This window comes from Peromyscus leucopus, chromosome 7 (genome assembly GCF_004664715.2).
Source record: "Peromyscus leucopus breed LL Stock chromosome 7, UCI_PerLeu_2.1, whole genome shotgun sequence".
NCBI classification, from domain to species: domain Eukaryota; kingdom Metazoa; phylum Chordata; class Mammalia; order Rodentia; family Cricetidae; genus Peromyscus; species Peromyscus leucopus.
The window spans coordinates 9630859-9647878 of NC_051069.1; the positions used below are offsets into that span (position 1 = coordinate 9630859).

Below are 17020 nucleotides of genomic sequence, written 5' to 3' on the forward strand. Positions count from 1 at the left end.
GTCCTTAGCTGTTTAAAACGCTAAGCACTCTTCAGATGCTGATGTCAGAATACTAGTGGAGTTTTCTTCTGGGTTTATGAGACTGGGCCTTTCTGTGTAGCCCTGACAGACCTAATACTCACTGTGTAGCACAGGCTGGCTCAAGCTCCTGCTTCAGCCTCCCAACTGATGTAATTAAGACCTGCACCACCATGCCCAACTAAAATACTAGAGTATTTTACATTTAAGTGTGTGTGTGTGTGTGTGTGTGTGTGTGTGTATGTATGTGTATGAAAAGCCTTTCACTGGTATATTGTTACTAATGACAACATTGATCATTTAATATTCTTATGGTCTATATTAAATTTAGACCATAGATATCATTATCTTATTTATGTATCCTGTTTCCTAACTGTGATCATACCGAGAACTGCAAATATCTAAAAAGTTTGTCTTCTTTAAACAAATGTTTTTTGGAATCATCCTTGGTCAGATAGACTTTTTGAAGTTCATAGCATCAAGGATTTAAGTGAACTATAAGTATCTGTTGTTTTGAATTAAGCCTCTTACAAAAAAAAATTGGGTAGTCCCCAAAATTATCAATGTTTCCCTTTAATTGATAAAAACTAGGTATATGCAATTTATTACTTAAACAGATTTCTGCCAGCATTTATTTTTATTCATTATCCTCACCAATCAGATATAGTTACTTAAAACATACCAATAACCCAAGCCATAGAATCAGATGGATGCTCCATAAAATGCAGAGGTAAACCTGAAGTGATGGGAGATATTCATTTGTACACTTAGCTTCTTCCTGGGATGTTCTTAAATTGCCAAAACCAAGTTCTCCCCGCTGTCTCCTTGAAGTCTCCAGCTCAGACATACCCTTTATCTCCTTCTCTCCTAAAGAAGGTGAGTCCTAGTCTGTCTTTAAATAGAGAGCTGGGGCTACCCCATTCTGCACATTGAGGAAAGTGCTTCCTATGCACACACGAAGGCCTGAACCCAGTCCCCCAAACCCAGATCAAAGAGCAAGGAGTGATGGCATTCACGTCAAATCCCAGCACTAGGGAACCAGAGACAGGCAGTGTAGGTTCACTGGCCAGCCAGCATAGCCTGCCTGGCAGGCTCCAGGCCAACAAGGCAGGGGAGATGCAGCTGGTGAGCTGACTGAACAGTTCAAAGTGGCTGATCTTAAAAAGGACCTGAGTCCAAGTCCCAGCACCTCCATGGTGACTCACACCCATCTATAACTCAGTTTCGTGGGATCCAGTGCCTCCTTCTGACCTCCATGGGCACCAAGCATGCATGTGACTCATATGCACAAAATAAAAATAAAATAAATAAATCTTTTCTAAAATGTATTTAAGAGAGAGAAGAATGGGGAAAGGAAAGAAACCGTGTGTGGCTCTAAGGAATGGCGCCTGAGATTGCCCACCAGCTTACAGACACATGCACATACACCCTACACATGAACACACACACAAAGCAGAGATGGAAGAGAAATTGCCCCCAGGGTTTCAGAAACTTAGAAAGGTTGTGCTTTCCCATCACAGTTATTACTGTAGTTGAGGTAGGTTGTTTAACCAGCCAGGTGAATGGTGGCTATTTAAAAAAACAAGCAAACAAACAAAAAACCTGAATGGTTAAGGCTGTAGCTCAGTGGTAGAGCACTTGCCTAGCTTGAGAAGGCCCTAGGTTTGATCACAAACAAACAAACAAACAAACAAACAAACAAATAAAAATTCCAATTCTGGGTTGGTCCGGTTCTGTAGCATCATCCAAACTATCTATGATGTTCATCCCAATTCAGTCAGATGTTTATCTGTCACTGAGCACCTACTCCAGTGCCTGACACTTTGCGGAACTGAAGCAGAGGAAGCCAGTTCCAATAGAAAGAAAAGCACAGAACAAAGCACAGCTCCTATAAAAGGAGCCTCCAGGAGCTGAGGTACTGGCCTCAGAAAGGGGCATGGTTAGCTTACTTTAAGAAGCCAAGACAGATCCGGAAAGATGACTCAATTAAGAGCTCATACTTCTCTTGCAGAGGACCAGGATTCAGTTCCCAACACCCACATCAGATGGTTCCCAGTTGCCTGCATTTGCTCACATTCCAGCTCCAGGGATTCCAAAGCCTCTGGCCTCTACACATAGTTAAAAAGTAAATAAATCATTTAGTCTGGAAAGATGGCTCCGCTATTAAGAGTGTGTACTGCTTTTGCAGAGAACCTAACTTTGGATCCCAGAATCCACATCAGGCAGCTCACAACCACCTGAAATTCCAGTTCCACTGGGATCCTATAATTCTAGCCTCTGCAGGCACATGCACATATTTTTATTTGTTTTTATTATTTATTTATTTGTTTGTTTGTTTTTGAGACACAAGTCTCTCTATGTGACCTTGGCTGGCCTGGACCTTATTATATAGGCAAGGCTGGGTTTGAACTCACAGAGATCTGCCTAACTGCCTCCCAAGTGCTAGGATTAAAAGCTTGCACAGGGCCTGTATACACATAATTTTTAAAATAAAGGGAAGTGATATTTATTTAAAAGAAGCCAAGAATACTTCGTAGAGTAGAAGATGCTTGAGCTGCGGCAAAGGGACTAGAAGGATGGCAAAGGTCCACTCTAAGTACTCAAGGGAGGTACGTTCACCAGGAGCCCCGGGACTGAGCATGGGGTGTGTAGAGCCTCCTTCCAGTAGTCTGAAGGGTGTTACTGTGGCTGCTCTCATTTCCCTGTTGAGCAGATCCCCTGGGTTAGCTGTAACAGAGGCTGAGGGGAGAAAGAAAGGGGTCAGAGGAGCAGGGGAGGAAGGAGTCTATCAAGATGTAGCTGACCCTGTAACAGACTGGATACAGAAGCTGGGCTCCAGGATGTCATGAGTCTCTTTGAGCCTGTCTAAGGTTGGAAGGATTTGCATTTCCAGATCTCTGCCCTGAGGGTAGTTGCCACATGCCTGAAAGCTTCTCCCCAACTTGTGTGAATTTGACCTGACACATTCCAGGACAATTTCTAGGCGACTGGGAAGGAATTATCACCATTAAATGAGCCAAGGCTAAGAAGGCACTTTAAGAAGTATAAGGTGGTTAACAAGAGCAAGGCAGTGGTGGTATTATTTATATTTCCAGAAAGTACTTCAGGGATTTGCTTATGTAGCTCTGAAAATATATGACTGTGTCTCCTGCCAGGTTAGACTGAAATGAATTACTTCTCTGATCCCACCAGAGCCTTCCTGTCCAGTCCTTCTCTTTTGAGTTACAATTTATCATTCACAGTCATAATACACAGAATTATATATAGAATCTAGTCATTTTTAGTCCAGTAACTGGGACCATGATTCTTTCACCGTTTTTTTAAATAATCAGCCTAGAAATAAGATTGAGATGTAAAGCAATGACCTTGATGCCCCACTCTGGCTCCCAGTTGGTAACTTTGCCATCTTGTCTCCCTCTTAGACTCCAGAGATTTCTATTCTTGCCCCTTGGTATCATTGGTAGTTGTTGGCACATTAAGAAATTGTAGAGTTTCAGATACAAAAAGACCTTCTCCAGCTTTTATTTGGCAGAGGAGGAAATGAGAGCCGTGGCCATTAAATGACTTGCAGGGTTTCTGTCTCCCACTCCCAGTTCAGTGGCTTTTTCTGTCTAGAGGAGAGTGGGGACAGGAGGTATGATGAGGCACCCAGAGGTTTTGATCCAAATAGCCATTCTTATTTTACACATCCAGCCACTCAAGTACTGCCTCCAACTGGTGTATCTACAGAGGTGGAAATTACTGTCCCAGGATGCTTCCTGCCTACCAGGTAATTGCTGACTGGATATGGATCCCTGGGAGGAAAGTAGTCTCAGCAGCAACAGAAACAAAGATATCAACTTTTACTGCTCATCACCATTCCACATGGAGAACTTGGGGTAGATTTGGAGCTAGGAGCTCATTGGCATCCAAGTTAAAAGGGGGCAGACCTGGCCAAGCTTTCTTTGAACACAGATTGCTTTTAAATGTTTAACAGTTCTGTATTAATGCCTGGGGTGTTGGGGAATCTTCTTCAACCACAATGTTAATGATCCTAAGAACTCAAGCCTCTTTAGTGCCAATAAAACAGACAAGTTCTTTGAAAAATCAACAAGTCTCTAAAGGAACAAAGAACTGATGCCGATTAGGGCTGGGGGTGCTGAGACACAGCCAGGAGCAGAGGGGTCCCGGACACAACCTGGAGCCAAGACAGGAAGCCAAGCTCTTCAGGATTGTGGGAAACCAGGGCAACCTATTGGAATCAAGCATGGACTCAGGCTGTACCTCACTGTCTGCACTCGTGACCTCAGGCAGTAGAAAGGCCTGACGAGGAAAGTTGTGGGTCTCCAGGCACAGGGGGCAAAGACAGAAGTGAATGATAAAGCTTATCTTAATTCTGAGCAGAAATGGGTTGCCACAGTACCCTGTGAGCCTGAGGACACCTTCTCCATACACCTAGTCCAGTTTGGTGAAATGCCATAAGCAAAACTAAGTTTCTGGTCAGAGGCCTTCCTTCATCCCCTTGCTCTGGACAGCTCTCTGTCTCCTCATTAGCTAGAGACTCCTGGGCAGAGAGAGCCAGAGGCAGCAAATGATACCTACCACCCCAGGTGACAGTGTATATCACCGTTGCTATGTGAGTTCAACCCAAGCACAGGCGAGGCTCTCCTGGTTTCTGGGCCTGGCATCCCTTTTTATCTCTCTGACTTTCCTCCTCAGACCTCAGTCTCCTCTGGAAGGTGCCCATAGTCTCCTGGGAAGACAGTATATAAAGCAGGTGGGGTGCCACCAGATCTAGACACATGAGTGCTTTCAAGGATGCTGGAGCAGTTCTGCTGAGTTTGATCAGTTTCAAATGCACGCCAATTCTCTAAAGGTATTGGATAAAACTAAGCATGCTTTCTGACCTTTCACTGTCCCCCCTTGAAACTGACTGAAAAGAGTGAACTGGAACTCGGAAACAAGAGTCAAACAGAGTTCAATTTCTTCTAGATCTGTGACTGCTTTGCTCCATGTGTATTTTGAACTTCATTTGCCAAAGCAACAACGAACACGTAGGTTGAAAGATGTGCATGAACTATGTCCAGATCCTCTCTGTCCTCATCCCACATGACCATGTAGGGCTATTGTTGAAGCCATCTCAGGAGCTCAGCACGCCAAACAACGATGTCAGATGTGGTGAGGCTTTTTAAATACCTAGAGCCTAGGTTGAGGAAACAAGATTTCCTGAGATGCCTAAAAACAAAACCAGGGCAGGATGAAGTAGAAGAAAATACCTTAGAAATCTATGGGACCCTGGGGAAAAGCAGCAAAACTGGGAAGCTGTGGGCTTTTTGTTTTTTAAAGACTTATTTATGTTATGTGTATGGATGTTTGGCCAGCCTGTGCATTTATTCCCCATGTGCATGCCTGGTGGCTGAGGAGGTCAGAAGAGGGTGTCAGGTCCATGGAGCTAATGTTACAGACAGTTGTGAGCCACCTTATGAGTACTGGGAACCAAACCTGGGTCTTCCACAAGAGCAACAATGCTCTTCACTCCTGGGCCAGCTCTCCAGCCCTAGGGAGCTATGGTTTGTCCCAGTACTGAGTGACATTTAGAGGAAAGACAAGCTCTGTGCTTAAGTCTTAGCTCTGGCTAGTTTCAGGGAACTTTAATAAGTCATTCGCCTTTGGGGACGAGCAATTGTGTCTCGCCTGCCTTTTGGGTTCTAGAGTCACTTATAGTTTGGGCATAGAGGACCACTTGGTAAATATAACTAAAAGGGATTATTTACCTCAATTTACTGACTTACGTATTGGCAAAACCAGTTTTTCGTCTAGAAAGAGCCAAGAACTAAACTCAAATTCCAAGGCTCCCTAGTCTTGGTTTTCTCTTTTCTCTTTAGGACAAGTCCTTCTGAGAGACATGATCGTTTTCTCTAGAGAAAACGAGTGTTGGTCCTTCAGGAGAGTCCAGATGGGACAACGGATGGAGGGGATGGATGGGAAGCAGCAAACTCCCCTCTGCCAGATGAGTCCAGACAGTAGGAGGTTGCAAAGATCAGAAAGGAGCGGTAGCTGAGCAGGGTTCAAAAACCTCGATGTTCCTTCAGGCCCCAGAAGTCTGTGCCGCTGCAGGGCTGGCGGGCCTCCTCTCAGCCAAACAAAGGGCTCATGCAGTCTGTTTGTCCTGAGGAAGAGGCACAAGAAGCAGCTTCTTCAGACCTGTCCAGGGTCCCTGACCAGTTAAACTGTCCTTCAGTACTGTGTCTGTCTGTCTGTCTGTCTGAGACACGGCAGAGACAGTAGTGCTGCTTTTTCTTTATCTCCTCTTGGTTGAGCCGAAGGGAAATAATCCCTTTCAGTTTTGGTAGCCATATGATTGTGGCTACCAAAAACCCTTTGAGGCGCTTTTGCCTCCATGAGTTTCTGCTACAGGATCCAGAACACGGTGAGCTAAGCCAGTCAAGGCAAAGTGAGTATGTGTTCAGAGGCTGGCACCCTTTTTATTGGGACTTTTGGTGGTCTCCGCCTTACCCAGCATTTTAGTCTCTGCCTTCAGTCAACTGCAGTCTAAACTAGGAAGTGGGAAATTGCTAACATCATCCTAAGTTTCCAATAGCACACAGCTGTGAGTGGCCTGGTGGAACCCCATGCCACCCTATTTTGTAACATTCTGGATGTGAATATTCCCTCTTTGCAGTGCGTCCGTGTTGTATGTACTACCCATCTGCCAATCACTTTAGCAAGTGTCTCGGTCATCAGATCAACTGTCAGGTGCCACAGTGCTGCACTCAGGTAACAGTTACTCTTCTTAGTAAGAGTCCCAAAGCACAAGAGGAGTGACAGTGGTAATTCTGTGCCTAAAACAAGCCCTTTAAGGGAAAGATGACAGCTTACTGGGGGTGTGTGTACACAGTAAAGACAGGGAGGGATGGGTAGGGTTTCATGCTTCCACTGAGGGTCCTGAAACATAGTCAGATGGATGAGAGGGGCTATCATGCTATGCACACATTGGAGGAAGCTGACCACAAGTGACAGGATGTAAATCATAGCTGGTCCTTCAGGCAGCTTTTTAAAAAACCAACTCAAAGTCAACTTAGTCACAGAGGAATTCACTGAGTGAAAAGCCTGGGCTTCCTGATTTGGGGAAAGGCAGCTCTGGCCAGTGACTTTTGGCTCACTTTTGTTTTGTTTGAGACAAGGTTCCTGTATTAGCCTTGGCTTGCCTGGAACTCTCTATGTAGACTGGTTGGCCTCTGAGATTAAAAGTGTGCACCACCACACCTAGCTCTTAGCTCAATTCCTAAACCAACAGTGACTGCTTAGGCCGTCGGAGTAACCTGCTTCTGCTGGGACAAGCAGCTCTGCTTCCCCATCAGCACCTGAAGGCTGTTTAACCCCCGAGTCCAGGGGATGAACATGCTCTTAATAATTCAGGTCTGGGCTCCATGCTCCATCCGCTATTTCACATGGAATCATCTTGACATAAGCAAAAGGACTGAGGGCGGAGCGTGTGGCCGGAGTGCCATTGCTGTGGAGGGGGAAGGGTAAAGGGCATCGAGAGCAGCAGCTGATCCTGGGGAGGAAAGTCCCTGGGCTTATTCAGCACAGAAGATATCGAAGACATGGCACCTGTCTCCAAATATATAAGGAACTGAAATCAGTTCCATTCACCACAGCTCAGGGGTCCCGGGCTGATCTCTAAGATTTATTTGGGCTTGAAAAATGAACTTTCTAACAGCCTTCTGTGCTGATAGACTTCAGAAAATGTAGTGAACCTTCCTAAAACTCTGTAAACTTCTGCAGGAAATGTGACAAGCGCCAGCCCCACAGCGACACAGTAGGATTCTCTGTGTGTCCAGGGAGAGTGACATTATGACAGGAAGCAGTGTGGCTACAGTGGGCAGATGAAGCCTACTTTCTGCGTAAAAGTTAAAACCAGAGAGACATTTGCTGTGGTTGAGTGTGGTTAGTCTAACTGCAGATGTGAGAGCGTGCTGCCTGTTAAAAAATGCAAGCTGCTTGGACTGGGAGTTAGAAAGAGCCAGTGATCCAGTTCAAGGTTGACTTTGTTTGTATTTGAAGAAAATACAATCCTAAGTTACATTCATGAAGGAAACTTCTCAACAGTCCTTGCTGTCCAAGATAGAATCATTGGAATTCCAGTCCTAGAAGATAACCTCTGTCTGGAACATTACAAAGCAAGATTCCCTGTGGGTAAAGACATGGACCAGGTGAACCCATCTTTGGGTTCCAGAGCATGGGGGTGGGTTAAGCTGACAGAGAAGCAAATTAAAGGCTAGATCCAGAAAACCCCTGTCTAGCATCTTCACTGGATCAGGTTTATTTAACCATGAAGATTGATGTCATCCATAGGCCTTGCTCAGAGAAATTGCATCTCCTACACCCCACTCCCCTCCCTACACACACACACACACACACACACACACACACACACACACACGACACACACACACATACACACACACACACATACACACACACTTACACACACACACACACTTACACACACACTTACACACACACACACACACACACGCCTACAACACACTTCCCCCAACACACACACACACACACACACATCTACACACACACACACACACACACACACACACACCCCTCTAATGGTCTTAAGCTAGAGTCACACAAGCTCATCTCCTCACAGAACAAAGACAAGGAGGAACTAAAGTTAGAGGTAGAAAAATTCCTAAAATCTTCTCAAAGCAAGATACTTAACGAACACCTTGACTAGGCCTGTACCATCAGGAAACAGATTCATCGTGTGATTCACATCTGTTTATTTCAAATTGCAGTTCTGTGTCAAAACATTAAAGTAGTATTCCCCCAAAGGAGAATTTGCTACGGCTCCTCTCCATGCACGTGGAGTGGGACACGAGCTGTGTCAGTTTTAAGTACACAAAGGGTAGGAGGAGACTGGCGAAGAGGTCCTCCCCCGCCCCCCTGCCTGGTGGGCCCAGCGGATGAGTGATGTTGTCCTGTACCTCAGTGCTCCAGCTGTTGTATTCTGTGGAGAAACGCATTGTCCTTGATCCTTGGGTAGCAGCAAGAGCCACGGGCTCTAATTTATGGCCTTAGGGGTTTTTCTATCTGGTCCCATCTGAGCTGTGCTCTCCTCTAGGCATCTTGGAGTCTTTCTGGCACACCCAGCTCTTGGCTAGTTAGATTTCTCTTTTCAAAACTGGTAGCTCCCAAACACATCCCTGGCTGCAGGCTGAGCTGTGGGCCAGAGAGAAGGTGACAGAGAGAGGATCTTAAACTGAATTTAAAACTTGTTTTAAACTTTTGTTTCAATTATTTATTCAAATACTTTTTGCATACATGCATACCTGGAAGGGGGTTTCTCGCTGTGCAGCCCTGGCTGGCCTTGAACTCACAGAGATAAACCTGCCTCTGGCTCTCAATTGCTGGTATTCAAAGCATGTGCTACCACCTCCAGCCATGAAAGTGGATCTTAGACTGTAGAATTTTAGGCTCATTCTGCCCTGATTGGGATCTGCCTGATAACTCCTCTATGACTCAACATTTTTTTAGACCCTGTACAAGATATAGTAAGACTCCCGAGAGTGATAACACTTGGAACAAAGATAAAGGCTGGTGATCTGGGAAGAGGCGCTGAGCAAAGCTATTGTGTTTATGTTAGCTCATTAGAAACAATGTATATTATCTTTTATTTTGTCTTATATTGCCTTCAGGAAAATTAGTACTTTATGGATGTCCCCACTCATAGTTAGGCCCAGTAAATTTCATTTATTCCTTTTTGTAAAATAGTCGTTCGGAAGCTTTTGGTGGTACGAGGCAACAGGTTACAGCTTATGGAAGTAAACTGTATCCTTGCGGGAAGCTTTATAGTTATAATGGATTGGGGGTGGCATATTCCCTCTGAGCACCTGGCACAGCACTAAAGCTGGGACCATTTCTCCCTGGCACAGACAGAAGACCCAGCTCCTGAGTGGGGACACCATCTTCAGAGAGGCTTTGGGATCCTCTTGTTTTGGCCCTGAACTGTGCAGACAATGGTCCATAGCCCCAATACAGGACCCTGAACTGTGCAGACAATGGTCCATAGCCCCAATACAGGACCCTGAACTGTGCAGACAATGGTCCATAGCCCTAATGCAGGAAGGGGAATTTTGAGGCAAGGGGTATCTGGCTGGAATTGCATGGATCTTTCTAGTTCTCAGGTTCATGCATTTTCCCAAATAGCAGCCTCCTGAGCAAGGTGTCAGGCCAGGCTGTATCTGGGACCTTGAATATTGTTCCTCTCTGAGCCTCAATATCCATAAAGGCAAAATAAGTAGATTGAGCTTGAGCATCTCTGAGGTCCTTTCCATTGAAGAATTCTTTAGGTCTTAATTCTTCATGTAGCATATAAAATCCCAATTCACCATAATCACTGTAGATTTAGCTGAGGCTGTAGCTTAATGTGTCAGATTTGAACAGAGTATCTTTAAAGTGTCTACAGATCCTTACATTTGGGTTAAAATCAAAGAAAAAACCAGTTTAACACTGAAGACTGGAATATAGCTCAAGTCACACAAAATGATGCTGCTATTCTTTAAAAATTCCAACCATACCATGTAATTTCAGACTTCTTTTTTCTATCTAAGAGAAAATAACACAAGCTTGAAAAGCAGTAAATATGTAAAGAGAAAATTTGTCAACTGATATTGGAAGATGTGACCTAGGTCACCCATAAATCTCTCCGACAAGAGCCGCGGGGCAAGTCATCATTTCAGAGGGGAATGAAGGCCTGGCTGGTGTCCTCCCTCGGCTCCAGAGTGGATCCACTCTGATTTTCTGATTATGCCTCTGAAGATGATGGGAAAGACCTGCTAGCAAGGTCTGTTTTGCCATTGTTTGCAGAGAGGGGAGCAGAAACTCCCAAAATCGTTTTTTTAGCACCAGCACCATAGTTGAGGCCTCACCTCTGAGGCTTTGCATTAACAATCCCATTCCCAGGATCACTTTCCAAAGTCATGAGTCATGTTATGGGGCTTTCTAATTGCCACCTGTAAGGTTCATGCAAAGAAAGCTATAATAAATGTTAATGCAGTCAGCAGAGCCCGGCTAGTACTTGTGACTGCCTCCTTAACAAGCCTTCCATCCATCCTGTTTAAACATACGAGGGTCTACCTTCAACAGAAGGAGACCTACCTCCCCTATTAGTAGGGCTTTAAATCTTGGATCTGACAATTGACAAAAAAAAAAAAAAAAACAGAAGAGGAAGGAAGTTCATCTCACTAATCTATCAAAACACCACCAATTCCAGAGCTTGATGAGTGAAGTGTTTGTCTGGAACAGTTACATTCTGTTAGTTGTCCCAAAGTCCTAGTTAGCCACAGAAACCACTCAACACAAACAGAATGTACGAGCAGAGCGTGGGCTTAGGCAGGCTGATTGTAGAGGGTGTGGGCGATGTTGTCAGGCGCGGGCTGTACATCAACGCTAACAACATGACCGTGCACCTCTGAACTCCGCTCTCACAGCCAGGCCTTTAGAAAGGCAGGCCCAGAATAAAGATAGGTGTCCATGAAGCTGGCATTTTATACCAGCGTCAGTACCGCTTTCAATGTGTTATAAACAAGGGGCTTCGATTTTACATGAACTGTGCACCAAAGCAGAGGCGGCGGCTGGAGGTTGACTTGGTTCAGATCTGTTTTATAGTCACTGTGCCCAGACAGTAATATGATCTTGAAAAAGGTAAACAACAAAGAGTTTAGCAGTGAAAAATATGCCTAATATAAATACAATCGTGCGCGTGGCAGCTTAGAACTTGAAAAATATGACTGTGGCATTAAATTTTTCTGGTGGAATTAACAGAGGAACAGAACATAGCCTTCAAGGCAATATATCTGAGAGAAGGCAAGGAGATAATACATCTAACTCCATGGTCTGTGTGGCACTCCTATAAAGAAACGCACAGTAGCTTTATTTAATTGAGAAAATGAATCAATTATGGTGATGTTGCATCATCACATCAGACCCATGTGAAATGGAAGACATAAGTCACTGCATTGTGTAACAATGTTCAGAAGTAATTGAGTACCATAAGCATTTTGAATCAATTTCAGGTTCTGGCTCTGCTACCTTAATACAAAATACATGAAGTTGACATCCTGTAGTATGTTACTATCAAGACTGTAATAAAACCCTGGCATAGCATCTCTAAGATCCTGGGCAAAACTGGATTGTTATATCATAAAAGAGAGGGACCAGTGGTTATCCCTCTCTTCCTTATAGCAGCCTTAATATAGGACAGTTTAATTACATTTATTTATTTGTGTGTGTGTATGGGCACGTGTGCCACGGTGAGCATGTGGAGGTCAGAAGGAAAGTTGCCAGAGGGGGTTCTCTCCTTCCACTGTGAGGGTTCTGAGGATTGAACTCAGGTCATCAGGCTTGTTGGCAAGAGCCTTGACCGCCTGAACCACCTCACTGGCCCAATCAATGTAGTGCAGTATTAAGGTGTCTTCAAGGTATTCTTCTTCTAACCTGTATGACAGGGCAAGATAAGACAGTAGAGCCCTGTAAGATCCAGGGTCATTTGGAGTCTTCCCCCTCTGTCCAATCCACACAACTCATGTTCCTGAAGGCAGTGCCGCAGACCAACCTGAACCTCACTTTAGGGCACCTCATAGAATCTTTGCCAGATTTTCCTCCGTGAATCCTGTCATCTCCCGACTCTTGGAAATCTGTGAGTAAAGATGCCCTTTGATGTCGAAAATGGATTCCTAGTGTTTTGTCCACTACAGACAGCTCAGCTGTGAAGTGAATCTGTCCTCTTCAGTACTGCGCATCGGGCTACCTGTGTGTGCTTAGAAGAAAAAAAGAAAAGCAAACACCGTAGGAGAGGGGACCTGGCTCTTGGAGATTTTACTAAACTTCTCAGCAGCCTGGAACTGCTTCCTGTGTGGTGACTGACAGGTGGCGACACATGAGCAGGAACCTTGTCCACTTGAGACAGAGCATGGGAACTACTGTCTACAACACCTGTAACCCCAGCAGGAGGATAGTGAGTTCTAGGTCAGCCTGGGCTCCAAAGCAGGACTTGGGGGAGGGGACGGACTGCTGGTCAGCCACACGGATGCAAGAGGAAGTCATCCACCCAGCATCCACCCTTGACAGCCATACCATGCAAGTGCAAACATGCAGTCCAGTTGGTTTGTTAAGGAATGCTGTGGTCATAGGCAGGTATCCTCCAGGTGAAGGAACATTGAAAAGGCCTGGCACCACCAGACCCGGGCCTGCAACCCAAACCTGCACCATTTCTGGGAGGCCTGGTTTCCCAGCATAGAGACTGTCATCCCTGCATGCCTTAGGGCTTGTTGTGCTGGCCAGATGAGTATGTGCAGGAAAGAACTTAAGTATCTCGAAGGCTCAGTGGGTAAAGTGCTTGCCGCACAGGCATGAGGACCTGAGTTCAAATCCCCAGCACCCATGTAAGAGCCATGTGCTGTGGCCGGCACCTGTAATCTTCGTGCTGGCGGGACAGACAGATGCCTCCCAGGGTTTTGTGGCCAAGCAGTGTAACTGGCACGGGAGCTCCACGTTCAGTGAGAGACCCTGTCTCGAAAGATAAGGTGGAGAGTGATCGAGAAGACGCCCAGCGTCAGCCTCTGGCCTCACACACATACACACATGCATACAGCGCACACACACACGGTGCCACTAAAAACACATGAAGGGTCCTGGAATGCAGCTCAGTGGAACATCTGCCCGTCGTGTCTGAGGCCCCTGGTTGATTCCCAGCACTAGAGGAAAACATGGAATGTTACACTTTCCTATCTAACCGGCTGGTTGGAGCTCATGGATCCCAGAAAACAACTGACCTGCCCTGGTAGCATTTACTCCCTAAAATATTTTCTGTTTACAAAAATGCAGGACCTAGGACTCAGTTTCCGTTGGGTTTGGGTCCATTAACTGCAGGTGTCTGGGGGGACAGTGGTGTGTTTACTGTTTTGAGTAGCAAGTTGAAGTTGATTGATGTTGTCACGTTTGGTTAACTGTGTTAGATGTGAGCAGCTTGCCCGCAGAACGCCGAGTCGGGGCAGGCACCCTAGCAAAGCACTGTAAAACCTCATGCATTTGATTTTTCCCAGAGAGCCTTGCTGCTCGAGAAGCAGTCCAAAGAACTTTGAAAAGGGTAGAGTTTTCACCCCACTCCTTAGTTCCAGGCAAACACTTCAACCACATAATTAAAGTTTTCTTCACAAAATAGGGGATTGTGAGCAGACACTGGCAGGAATCCAAAATTCTAATTTCTGACTATGATTTAATTTCAATTTTAAATAAATCGGTTTTTAATTTAAAAAGAGTGAGCTTCATAACATTAGCAATGATTGCAACATTAAGCCCAGTGTTCACAATCTAGCAATATAAAACATTATTTATATCTGAATCGTAAACAGCCTTTTGAAATGGATTATGGTTTTTCTCCCTATTCTAATACAACCTGGAGGGTACTAAAAAGTGTTGTGTGAAATTAACATTCTGCTGACTTTCGCCTATAAATGAGAAGCGAGCTATTAACATTTGTGTATTTTCATTATGTAAATTGTGTTAACACATGCCCACAAATTGCCACCAGCAATGCAATAATTTTCTCTCAGTGATCATAATGTGTCCAAGTGAGTCATTTTGATTATGACATGCTAATTACATATTGCCTTTTTTCAGATTCAGAAAAACCAGGGATCTTTAATGGTAAGCTTTATGAGTTCAGAAAAAAAATTCACTTTTCTTTTTCCTGATGGCTGCTTCCTTTGCATGCTTGAATGCCTTGTTTTAAACTTAGCAAATTGCATTTTGAAGAAAATGCAAACCTTTAACTGCCTGTATTAGATTAGGTACCATTAGAAATAATAGGACGTCCTGAGCATCCATGTTTTTATAAGAGTTTGCTGTTGTTGATTAATCTTGCTATATTTTATTGCATTAATGATTTTTTTCTTTCCACTCCACTGTGAAGACATTGCACACAGGCTAATACTTTTCCCTCTCTTCTTCCCGTTGCAGCCTCTCCAGCTTCTGCAGTGCATTGTTGATGAGGTGAGGCATCGTCTTATGTGCTTTCCACTCCTAAAGTCATCCCTAATGGTGTGGAAAGCTTATATTTTGTTTCCTAATGAAGCACAATGCCCAACATCCTCGAAGCAAGTTGTGTGGTATGCTCTGAGCTGTGTTACACGAGCTGGCCTTGTCCTGAATCCCGCTCTCTCCCCGTCTGGGCCGAGAAGCACTGTGATGACACACTGTCCCACAGGCTGGTCCTCGGGGATGTCAGAGGCCCTGAAGACAAACCATGATAATATTAATTGATCCTCTTCCTGGCCAGATGGGGATAGAGCTGGAAATTAAAGTGGTATCACTTCTTCTATAAGAGACATTGAAAGGCATTCCATAGAGAAGGGTCAGAGATGAGTGAATAGTAACATGGTCTAGATAAAATATGCCTTTCTGGTTTTACCTATAAAAACAAACCGTGGTTAAAATGGGGGAGGGTTTGTTCAGAGCTCTGGTCAATAGTTCAGCCTTAATTACCTCATGAGGCGTTTTCTGGAGATTCTCTCTGCCCCTAACTTCTTGAGTCTTCTGGTATTCCAGGAAGGAGTCTTCTCTCTTCCTAACTTCTCTTGGCTTGAGCGTGCTCCCTCTGCACATCCTGTGTCCCACTGCCTCCATGGAGCTCATCCACCTCACTCAGCTAACTTGATTCTACTTCTTTTTCTGAATTTCAGCTCTTCTTAATATTAGCCTTCTTATAGTACACCAGGACTCAATTGAGACACAATAACCTTTTTAAAAATCCTAGCCTTGGGCCGGGCTGTGGTGACGCACACCTTTAATCCCAGCACTCAGGAGGCAGAGCCAAGCAAATCTCTGTGAGTTCGAGGCCAGCCTTGTCTACAGAGCGAGATCCAGGTCAGGCACCAAAACTACACAGAGAAACCTTGTCTCAAAAAAAAAAAAAAGAAAAGAAAAGAAAAAAGAAAAAAATCCCTAGCCTCCTAGCAAAGTTTAGTTTTAAAACTAATTAAACTTTAATTTTATAATGTTTAGAGCATTTGTAAATAGAGAAGAGAGACAATAAGTGGTCCAGATAGGAAAGTTGGAAAGGAAAAAAACAAACAGTAATTTCATAGCTATTCTTCTCAATTAAACATCTGCATAACCAGTTATGAGATTTGGGAGAAAAGAATAAAGATCCTCCTAGGAAAAGAATGAACACACACACACATCACAGCCGCAGCGAGAGTGGGACTCTCAACTCCTTAGTGTCTCCATCCGCCAGTCCATACATCCCCTGCAAGCCATCAACCACGTCGGTGTGAAAATGAAGGCATCGTCCTGAAACAAATGGAGACTCCATTATCTCAAACATCAGACAGGCCTCCTGGACCTCATAGCTCATCAATATCTCTGTCATCTTAGTTTCCAAACGCATCCTGTCCCATCAGAATCCTCCTGATTAAGCCATTGTCCTGAGCTCTCCCTCCAGTTTTGCTTGGGGAAGTGCCCAGGGAAACTTGGCCTAGCCAGTCAAATGCACAGCCTGCACTGTTTTCTGGGCTCCACCACTCTTGGTGCGCCTGGCTCCTGGGCATCAAAAGTACGTGGGCATTCAGGTATGTGTCTTCCTCACCAATGATACGTGTGTTGCCGTGGAGATTTTATGGATAAAATAGATGTTTCTATTCCTTATTTCAAGACATGATGGTTGTTATACATTTAAAATATTTTACTTGTTTAATTTCGGCAAAATCATAAAACTTGAAAAGATTATAGGGTAGCACTGAAGGACAACAGTATCTTGCTGAAATTTCATGCTCTTCTTTGTAGCCTTTCTCCCTCAGACAAAAGACAAACAGAACCTAGTATCTCTGTTTACTCCAAAACCCTGTTAAAACGCCTTCTCTCTAGAAACTTGGGAGGCTGACGCCGTCTTCACTAAACCAAGCTGATCTTAAACCTGAGATCCTTCACCAACAGCAGTAAGAGT

The 17020-nt window shown here is 44.6% G+C and overlaps 1 protein-coding gene across 3 annotated transcripts in view; it reads left to right on the forward strand.

Moving 5' to 3' along the window:
• The window catches only part of Map2k5 (mitogen-activated protein kinase kinase 5), a 233270-nt gene that overhangs the window by 161216 nt on the left and 55034 nt on the right, over positions 1-17020 (forward strand). For 2 of the 3 annotated variants that reach the window (XM_028867040.2, XM_037207420.1), the window contains 2 exons: positions 14698-14724; positions 15037-15069. The exons of the other annotated variant lie outside the window; for it this stretch is intronic. In XM_028867040.2, the coding sequence (XP_028722873.1) occupies positions 14698-14724; positions 15037-15069 (60 nt within the window). The remainder of the gene's footprint in view (positions 1-14697; positions 14725-15036; positions 15070-17020) is intronic. 3 annotated transcript variants of the gene reach the window in all.